The sequence below is a fragment of the Orbicella faveolata genome, unplaced genomic scaffold, assembly GCF_042242905.1.
Source record: "Orbicella faveolata isolate gen_17 unplaced genomic scaffold, um_ofav_v1 contig_47, whole genome shotgun sequence".
NCBI classification, from domain to species: Eukaryota; Metazoa; Cnidaria; class Anthozoa; order Scleractinia; family Merulinidae; genus Orbicella; species Orbicella faveolata.
The window spans coordinates 10412501-10422500 of record NW_028301577.1 but is presented as its reverse complement, the minus strand read 5'-3'; the positions used below and the strand labels follow the sequence as shown (position 1 = coordinate 10422500).

Below are 10000 nucleotides of genomic sequence, written 5' to 3'. Positions count from 1 at the left end.
AATTATTTGACGTCAAAAATATTTAGTGCTCTGGAAAGAATCCTTTATCAGCTCTAAACCCTGGGTACAAGGCTAAGGCGTTTTCTGAGATTACTTTGGTTCTACGTTTCGACGTTCCAGGAAACAATAGGTTATCACTGTTTCACTGTTCCACTATTCTACTTGCTTGTCACTCTTGATGTTGACAAGATTCTCCGATCCAATTCCTGAAGACAGGGACAAAAGTTAAAAAAATATATTTAAAGAACAGCACCCACCTTTTAAAATGTTCAAGATTAGCGCTAAAACAGCACCGCTTGTCGGGGGTGGGGTGAGATACATATTCATTCCCGAGAGTTTACTCTTATATGGCTTTCTGCTCCTCGACTTGTAATTTACCAGATCGTCCTTAGTCACGATGCCATTGGCTCTCTTTATGTCGTCCACGATATCATCGGACAGCTTCTTAGATGAATTACTGTAAAACGATTCAGGATCTTTTTTCACTCGTTCCAGGGTCTTTGCATACTTTTCGTTCTTGATTTTGTCTCCCTTTTTGCGAGTGTTATTGTTTTCATCAAGGAGCAGTTCGCTGAAATCATATTAAACATGAGAGTAAGAATTTATGAAATTACTAACAAGATTCAAGATTTTGTTTATTTGCCTTTTTACCTAATATATTAATTATTTATAAATATTTCAATGTATGGCGAGGTGACCTCTAGAAACCACCAGGCTTATAGTTGAGGCCACCTCGTACATAACAATACGGTTACATAGATAGTGCTACCGTGTGCGGCTTTGCTAGTTCAGTAATTATTTTGCTAAAAACTCCAGCAGTTTCTTCTTAAAATTGGGAAAACGTGACAAAGAAGTGATTGTAACAGGAAGGGAATTCCAGATCTTTGGACCTTGGTAAAGAATTGTGAATTTTTTCAGATTAGTCCTACAATGATGCACGCGATAATTATTGGCTGTTATGGTGCTATAGCATGAATTTGACTGTTTGTAAAAGACAAGTTGAAAAGCAATGGAGGCAACAGGTTGTTATGATAACAGGACATAAATTTAGCTATTTGAAACGTGTTGATTTGATAAATGTCTAAAACTCTTAATTTAAAGAACAAAGGAGCAGAATGTGCTCTATAATCTGAATTGGTAATAGCTCGCACAGCCCGTTTTTGCAAACAGTAAATTCTATATAAGTTACTGTTACGTATGTAGACGAGCACGTAGAGTTACAATAGGTGATATAAGGATAAATTAGCGAGTAGCACAAGGTGAGTCTAATTTTTGAAGATAGATAGAAGTGAGACCTGAATAACATTCTAATTGATTTGGAGATTTGTTTACATAAACAGCTGATATGATCTTTCCAGGTAAGGTGCTCGTCAATATATACCCCAAGAAATTTAGTAGCGTTGGTGAGAGGGCGACTGAGGCCGTTACCACTCAAGTGATTCCCTTCGTAACATTTACTGAGGACTTTGTATGTTCACAGTTTGCTGGCACTGGAAGGCGCTTAGCTGTCTTCTTCCAGTTTGAAATTAACTTTGCGCCTGGAGAAAGCTATTCGCCCTGAATGGCTGATACACGGCGGAAATTGAAAAAAAAATGAGACATATAACTCCATTTCGACCATTAATAACCACAAATTTAAGTTCAATGTAAATCTAAATTCAAGGTAAATCGTGGAAATTCATTCCTCTTCTGTGACACATTTGTTTAGTCGGCCTAGCACTAAATACATAAAACATGACGAAAATCACGTGCACGTTTTTGCCTTATGTCCACGTGCACGTGGACACCAGGTTTTGGAGTGAGCTCGATACTGTGTAACCATTCTTTGCGTTCCTAATGTAAGATTCTGTGAAGGGTGGTTCAGGTAGTTTCCGGGTTAATCAAGTTTGACTACGAAAGACAAGTAAAAAACCGACGATAAATTGACGGCATTTGGTGCTATTGATTTTGGAAATACAAGTTTCAACCACGCTGTACAGATTGAAGACACTATTTATATTTTTTACGGGGACTGGGATGTAGACCGTGGAGACTTAAGCATTAGTAGTCATTTGTGACAGGCTGATTTTAGCATTTAATTTTGTTAGCGTTCGAGCCCTCTGTTCACGCAACTCACTTGTGTTTAAATCAAATTTGATAAAAAATAACACGCTTCAAAGATGACAATGAGTGGATTAAAACGCATTTTCAGCGAATAAGCAAACAGGTATAACTCACAAAAATTGATTGTTAGGTCTATGATCAATACCTCACGGTATATATACCAACATGGTTCGTATCAGGGCATCAAGCCAGATCAAATTGCATTCGTAATGCTACCGGAAGTGTAACGCTTCCCTTCTGTTTACATTTTATTTTTCGCATGAGTGTAGCCAGTACAAGCTAGTACACAGGCTGGCATGAGAGCATAGTCTAAACTTTGAAGCAATACTCGAATCACCCGGATTCCTCTGATATCGGTATCATTTCAATCCATGAGATAAAACAACAAACAACAGATTTAAGCTTAAAACTGGCTTAAATACAGAGCCGCTTAAACGACATGGAATTCGAAACTCTGTGACGATCTGTTCTAGAAAACACTTTTGATAAAGGGTTGTAAATACTGAAGTCCTAACATCAGAAAAATATAGTGATCACAATGAGCCGATTAAAAAGTATCAAATGATGCACACTTTCCGAGAGTAAGCAAACAGGTATAAATAATGGTAATTGAACTGAGTGGGGAGCAATTTTGCCTGTCATCATACGGTTGCACGCGATTTCGATTTGAGACTGCAAGTATGATTTCAGACCACAATTGCAGGACACGAAGTTCAATTACCACTTTATTACGTCCATTTTCAATAACCTTGGTCAGTACCAATATTATTGATCCAGTAGCCGGTTGGTTAAAAGCAGAACCAGAAACGCTTTTACATCTTACTTTGTATGCAAAACAGAAAAAAAAAAAATGCAATTTAGGGCACAAAATAGTGTAATTCGTGAATGAATTGCTCTGGTTTTCCTGCAATTTAATTTCTGGCATTGAAATCTGATTGGTTGTTTTTTAATTCTTATTGTCCGGGAAAATGATGCAGCAATTATTTTTTACTTCATAGGCACTTTAAGAATAAATTGCACTGCTGAGAGTCAATCAGATTGCAAGGATCACCAGTGATTTCAAAATGGATGTAATAAATTACAAAAGTTAATTGTCATTAAGAATCGAGAGAGGCAGGTCGAATTTTATTCAAAAAATTAATGGAAGTGAAAATGTATCCTGTCTAAATGATCTAGCGTTACGCTTGCATCACACTTGTTTGGTTTGGCAGTGGATGTCTTCGCACTAATATAAACAAATGACACAAGGCAGCCTTTGATCATAGTTAATAGAGGGGATTGGTTATGAAACCCTACAAAGTTCTTTGTTGTATGTCTTTGTTCTCTTTTTTGGCCTTGACCGTGCAATAAACACAATCACGAGTTCTTTACTCCATACTGAGGAACTAACCAATAGAAACGTTTGGTTACGTAATTCATGCATAGTGTATGAACGCAAAACAAAAGATTGTGCGCGGTCGTGGACCTTCCAACATAATTTTGGCATCTTTGTTTGCTCCTTTGATGTTTGCCGGGCTTCACAACCATTCTCCTCTGTTAACCAAGCTTAGATTTAAGTTTTAATACTATAAGCTTCTGATGTGTTTCGCTTCTGTGCTGCCCTACCTTGGTACGGCCTACTGGTAATTTGCTTTTTGTTATTCAAGGCCAATTTTATGCGTCATCTTCAAACTGAGTTAGCCTTTGCTGTTGATACGCAGGTGATATAAACTGACCTCAGTCCTGGATCTTTTCTAATGTCCTCTTTGATTCCTTTTGTCGTCTTCAAAGCGTCATCCACAGCTTCTGTAATATTAAATCCATTTCTGGCCAAATCGATGGCAGGTTGAACAAGTTTTTCCCATGGTAACCGGTGGTATCGTTTCCAGGCTTCATACATACCGCGTACCTCGCCGGGCACGGCAATGGGCAGACCACCTAAGAAGAAGTTAAGGTGCTATTCGCCACTTTAGAAACGAGAAAAAATCTAGGGCGTCTCATCCCGCAGTCGGACCGTTACTGGGCCAAAACTTGCAAAAGATGCGAAGTCAGATTGTCCACGGTAGCATTTCCCACAAGGGACTGCGAGTTGAGACTCGCTCCAGGTTTCTTCTCGATTTTAAATCGGCTAAGAAGTATTATTTGTTATAAATCAGTGGGCGTTTTAAAAATGTCAACAGACATTTTCAAAGTCTTTCAAACTCTTTCTAAGTGTGATTTTTTTACCTTTAGTCCAAACAACCCTAAAAAATTTAACAAACCTGCAGGTGCAAGATATGAAACACTTTATTGACGGGCTCAGTCGAATCAGCGTTGCAAGTACATAACTGCAATGCGCGTGCCAAAAGTAACAACAAAAATAAATTCTAAATCCAGTACCCAGACCAACTGGGCCATGGTCTTGCCAGGTAAAGAACAAACTCTTACTGGACTTGATCGTTAAATTGGTTTCTTAACTTTCAAATATAAAGTATCTGTCTAAGACAAAGTAGAAAAGAATACCTTTTTGGGCTTTCTTCTCGTTGTCCTTAAACATGTCCCGGTGTGCTCGTGCTGGAGCAGTTTCTCTGAAGTCAATGACTGTGGCTTCCTGGAGGCTTCTGTTGTACACCAACATTATTCCACCTCCTCCTATTCCCGACGAATGCATGCTTATAACCCCCAAGCAGAACATGGCGGCGATGGCGGCATCCACGGCCGAGCCGTTGGCGTTGAGAATTTCCTTGCCGATTTGGGAGCATTCCGGTGTATCCGTGGCGACGGCCTCTTTTTTGTAGGGTCCACCAGATGATGGATCGTTAGATGATGGAACAACAGATGAGGGATTGTCAGGTGATTGATCGGTGTCTTTTGTCAGAACATATACGACGACTCCAATTACAACCGCCACAACCACAATCACCAGCACTACAATAATCAATATGATGATTGTTCTGCAGGAGAAACATTAGATTTGTTTTACTGATCGCTTGTTTTGCGTTCTCGAGAAGCGACTTGGAAGTCTCAGCCACAATTTACTCAGTGATTCGCACTAGTTACATTTGTTACGATCTGTTGAGTCGTTAACTTATCTCATGACGGCAGTAACATTCTCGAAGGTCAAAACCCTAAAAAAATAGTTCAATAATGTAAATATGATCAAATGAGGAAATAAAGTCTCTGGTTTTTTTCACTTTGGTAGGAAAAAAAAAGGATTAAGGCTAGAGAAGATTAGGATGGCTGATTGCTAATTACAAACCTATAATTTAGGATGACTTGAATTCGAAACATAAAAAAGAAAAGGCTTGAACAATTCACTGCTCACAGTCATATGTCGGTGTGATTAAATCCGAACTTCTCTTTACTCGGTCATATTACAGTGGCGGATCCAGACCTTGAGCTAAGGGGGCGGTGGGGGGGGGGGGGGGGGGAGAGGGGGGGCGGTTGTTGTTGTTGTTGTTTTTTTGCTTGCCCTGCCGGCTTTTATTTCTTCTGCGATTGTTTTTTACCCAAAATAAGGGAGGGGGGGAGGCCGGGCCCCCCGTCCCTCTCCCCTAGATCCACCACTGTATTAATTCTGTGCAGAAGCCATGATGAAAATAAAACATCTGATCGTTAAAGAGGTGAATAACTGTAAAATAACTGGAACTGGCCATGGCGACTCTGTATGTTGATACTTTACAGCGTTTGTGCTTCAATGAATGGATCGATATACAGCCGCCCTAGATCAGTTGGTGCCAAACCCGAACTCAAACAGCCCGAGGCGAGCAAACTAACCATGAGACCACCGCATTTCCACTGGTAACAGTATCACCTGTCAAAAATTCTCTTACGTTTACCTCTAATGGTCGCCATGTTTAATAAAAATGCACCTTTTGGCAAAGTTTAAAAAATTCTCCGGAGAACTAGAAAGCCCATAAGTATTTACAAAAGATTACTAGTCATCACCACCTAGGTGAGCATTCTGCTTCCAGAAATGTTCTTTTAAAGAACTATGAAAAAAAGTTTAGTGATCTATCTATATCTTTTATATCAACTGTTTTGGGATTAAATGTATCTTCGTTGCCTGTTATTCCCTTGTTTCTATACCTTTAGTAAGTACCTGGTAGCCGAATCTGTATACATAATTTTTTTCAGTTTTGTATAAATATAGTGTCCTGTTTAGTTTGCATTTAAATACCAATACATGTACTGTACTGATTCAAAATACGAAGCATAATTGAAGGATTTCGTGCAAAAAGGGCGTATATCGCTTTTTTTTTAATTTTCATTTTTTGCAATATATGGGAGCTAATTTTTGGCAGACTAACTTAATTGTTTTTGTTGATTTGCGCTTCGTTTTCGAGAAATAACGTATGTAAAAAACTCAGTTTTCCAAGCGCCATCTTTTGGAGCGAATCCTTCGAAGGTAGATTTCGACGCGACGCTTCGAACAGCACGGTTTTTTTAAATAGATGTTTTGGTTTTTGAAAGAAGTAGAGAAATAGACCGGAAAAAAAAAAAATCGACCGATCTCGTATCGAACCGGTGTCACGGCAATTGAATAATAAAACTTGTATCAGTTCGAACAACTAGCGCCAAATGCTACGCTTCGGTGACTTCATCGTTTAGGCCCGGTCCAAACGCCGCTCCACTCATTTGCCGAACCAAACTTGATTAAGTTCGACTTTAGAGCGACTTTGGAGCGGCGGCTGGTTCAGACGGCGTACTTGCGTCGAACTTAATTCGGGAAGCCGGTGGTAACAATTTTCGACGAGAAAATAAACGTTCTGAATTCAAGAACTCTGTCCAAATAGAAAAGCTGTGACTAACATTCCGCTGTTGTAACAATATTTAGGGAAGCAAATTCAAACTCAAGGCTCAGTGTTTGTATTTAGACAGGTTTTCTTCCGGTTAATACGACTTTTTAAAGGAAAATCGCATAACCTGGGCTATTATCACGAAGAAAAAGGAAAAAATGAATTTGCGCGAAAGAAACTCGCTTACAGTCCCGTTTCTCTCAAATCGAAGGCATATTTAATTTCGTTGTGTTTATTTTTGGTGACGACTTCCAGCTTCATGTATGACTGGTCACGCCACTCAATTTCGAGCCAATCACGAGTCCCGTTATATGAAAAACGCATTACAGTAATTTATGCATCAGATTCGACCCATGAGGAGAACGCCGTCTGAATCAGCTGCCGCTCCAACGTCGCATAGTGCGACAGACCCTGCCGAATTTAATATTGTTTGCCGCACCAAACCTAACCTGCCGAACCAAACTGATTCAAACGCCGCTCTTCTGCCGTACTTAACTCATCAGTTAGGTTCGGCGCATGAATAGAGCAGCGTTTGGAACGGGCCTTAGCGAAACAAAAGGTTTCTTTTGTTTTTCGTTCAACAAAAGATCTCCAAAAGATGCCCTTGGAAAACTGAGCTTTTTTACAAACGTTTTTTTTTCTCGAGAGCGAAGCGCAAATCAGCAAAAACAATTACGGAACGATGTTTTTCATGTCACAACAAGTCATTAGCTCGATCCTGCAAAAAATGAAAATCGGCCCAAAAAGCGATATACACCCTTTTTGCACGAAATCCTTCAATAAGTTAATATAAGGAAGGATAGGGGGACTACCTTGTAAAACCTTGTTACTTGATTAACCAAATGTATTGATAAGAACATTGATTGATTCATTCATTGATTCATTGATTCATTTCATTCATCAAGTTGCGAGCGTGACGATTTTGTGTGTTTCAATCGACCGTGACAATTAACCGGGGACAATTACAGAACTTAAACATTCATGGCGTATCCAAAAATTGATATAGCTCTAGATATGACATTTGAAAACAAAGCGACGACTGAACAGTAATCAATAGTCTAGCATTAAAAGGAAATTAAAGCGGGTTCCTATGAGAGAGTAAATGCTAGAATCAATTTCACTGTATGGAAATCTTGAAATATCCTTTCATGGCAAAATAGCGAACTCTGAATACTGCCTCGTTAAAGTTGCTCCCTTCAGCCTTCAGCTTTACCTGGAGCAAGCGTTTAAATTTCGTTTAATTAAATATTCTGAATATTACTGAAAATTAAAACAGTGTTTTCGCTTTAAAACGCGGTATTTTTCTCGGAAATCAACAACAGTCGAAACAAATCGGCTTAAACGGATCTTCGTTAAAGTGCTAGTCGCCACCAAGCTAATCGAACTTTCCTACCAATATTTTCGGCTTGATTGCTCTTCACTTTTCTTTATTAATTCTCGCATCAACCTGGCTATTGTGATTCTTTATCATCGCTGTGCATTTCATAATCAAAAGAACTTCGATGGCCAAACGTAAGATGCGAGGTGCCACGTGCAACGTACCACGGACACTACTAATCTCAATCAGTTGATGATTATATAATATCAATTTGACTTGAAGCAAAAAGATGAAAGCTGGAGCACAAATGAATGCGACAAAGAGAGAGAGGGAAAAAAAAAATAGCACTTACCGTCTGTTGAATTTCTTGGCTGGCTTATTATCGTCTACCGCAACTATTGAGATTTCAAGCTGACTTTGCGAAATAGTACTAGTTGGCGGTTCGCCCGTTCCGGGAAACATTGTTAAATTGCAGCAGAGCCCAAGCTTCCACTTCTAGAGATATTTTCCTTAGAACAGTGATTGTCCTCAAACTGAGACACAGAGAGACAGAGAAGAAGAATTAGCGAGAGAAACGGAGAGACTAATGCACGTCCAAGAGTTTCGCATTCGGTCTCATGGTTGTCACACTATTGTGATCAAGATTCTTAGAAATTTTGGCAGTCACAAAAACAATTCTTAGAATTGAGTCACATCAGACAGCATGTCCAAACTCTCGTGATTGGTCAATAACAATAATCTGATAAATACGGTAACTTTATATTACAAAGCCCAACTGTTCAAAGTATTTTATCTCTAAACCCAGTTTGTCTTTCCGCCTTTAATCATAATAAAAACTTTATTAAACAATCTTCATGGAGAAGTACCTGTTCTGTGTGCATGACCACATTCACAGATCCAAGACGGCTGCCATGTTTACACAGTTTTTGGCTTCACGAGTCCCTAGCAGTGAAAACCTGGAAAACTTGCCGACCAACCTTCGCATCAACAGTTTGCTAGATATGTTGGCAGTCACAAAGTGTAATTCCATCGGCGTGAAATGAAGAAATTGCGACGAAAGAAGCGTACAGCATTTGTACTGCTTCCAGTGTTGTGCACTCTGGTGTGACGACTGTGTTACGGCGCAAAACATAATTCGAGCTAATAACGAACACCTTGTGCTGGCGCTTAAAGACTTCGAAGATCAAGACATTAAGGAAGTGTTAAAATATACGTCGAATGCGTCTTGACCGGTGAGTGTGAATTTAGCATTTACTGAGACATGGCACGCCTAGTCATGCAAACTGAGCTATTCTTGATTCCTGCCTCTTCAACTCACCTTGTCTAGCTATGAATAAAAAGCTGAATCTCCAAGCCGACTTCGCCATGCACAACTGAACTTGGAAGCTTCAATAGCTGTTGTCACAGTTGAGCCCACGTTTCAGCGGTGTTATTTTCAGTGCGCGCGAAGGCGAGGCTTTTCTGGTCAAACGAAGAATCGCCTGTCTTTTTGACCTGTGGACTGCTCTCTTCGTTTGTGTTTGCGGATCTGGTCGTTCATCTGGCCTGACTCTGTCGTGAAAAGCATGGTAAGGCACTGCATTGCATATGGATGTGCATGTTGGCAGAAGTAACAAGCCCGAATGTTCAAAACTGTCATGGCATTCTTTACCTATAAACAATGCTAAGCTTCTTCGAACTTGGTTGCTTAAAATGAACAGAAAAGACCCTCCTGTGTCGAAACATTGTTACCTCTGCAGTGAGCACTTTTCTGACAATTTTTTATGCGGTGTGTAGGAGGAAAAAGGTGTCTGAAAAGTGGATCTGTTCCTACAAGATTCAG

The 10000-nt window shown here is 39.7% G+C and overlaps 1 protein-coding gene and 1 pseudogene across 2 annotated transcripts in view; one reads left to right on the top strand and one right to left on the bottom strand.

Moving 5' to 3' along the window:
* The window catches only part of LOC149097091 (glutathione hydrolase 1 proenzyme-like), a 15569-nt gene extending 5996 nt beyond the window's left edge, over positions 1-9573 (bottom strand). Inside the window, exons 1-5 of one of the 2 annotated variants that reach the window (XM_089279377.1) lie at positions 9497-9573; positions 8531-8711; positions 4585-5015; positions 3819-4020; positions 258-571 (exon numbers count right to left, since the gene is read on the bottom strand). In XM_089279377.1, the coding sequence (XP_089135503.1) occupies positions 258-571; positions 3819-4020; positions 4585-5015; positions 8531-8640 (1057 nt within the window). In that variant the 5' untranslated portion in view covers positions 8641-8711; positions 9497-9573. Of the gene's footprint in view, positions 1-257; positions 572-3818; positions 4021-4584; positions 5016-8530; positions 8712-9044; positions 9186-9496 lie in introns of those variants that run through there. The other variant, XM_089279379.1, reaches the window with a different exon arrangement.
* Positions 9574-9625: 52 nt separating this feature from the next.
* The window catches only part of LOC149097090 (uncharacterized), a 2201-nt pseudogene continuing 1826 nt past the window's right edge, over positions 9626-10000 (top strand).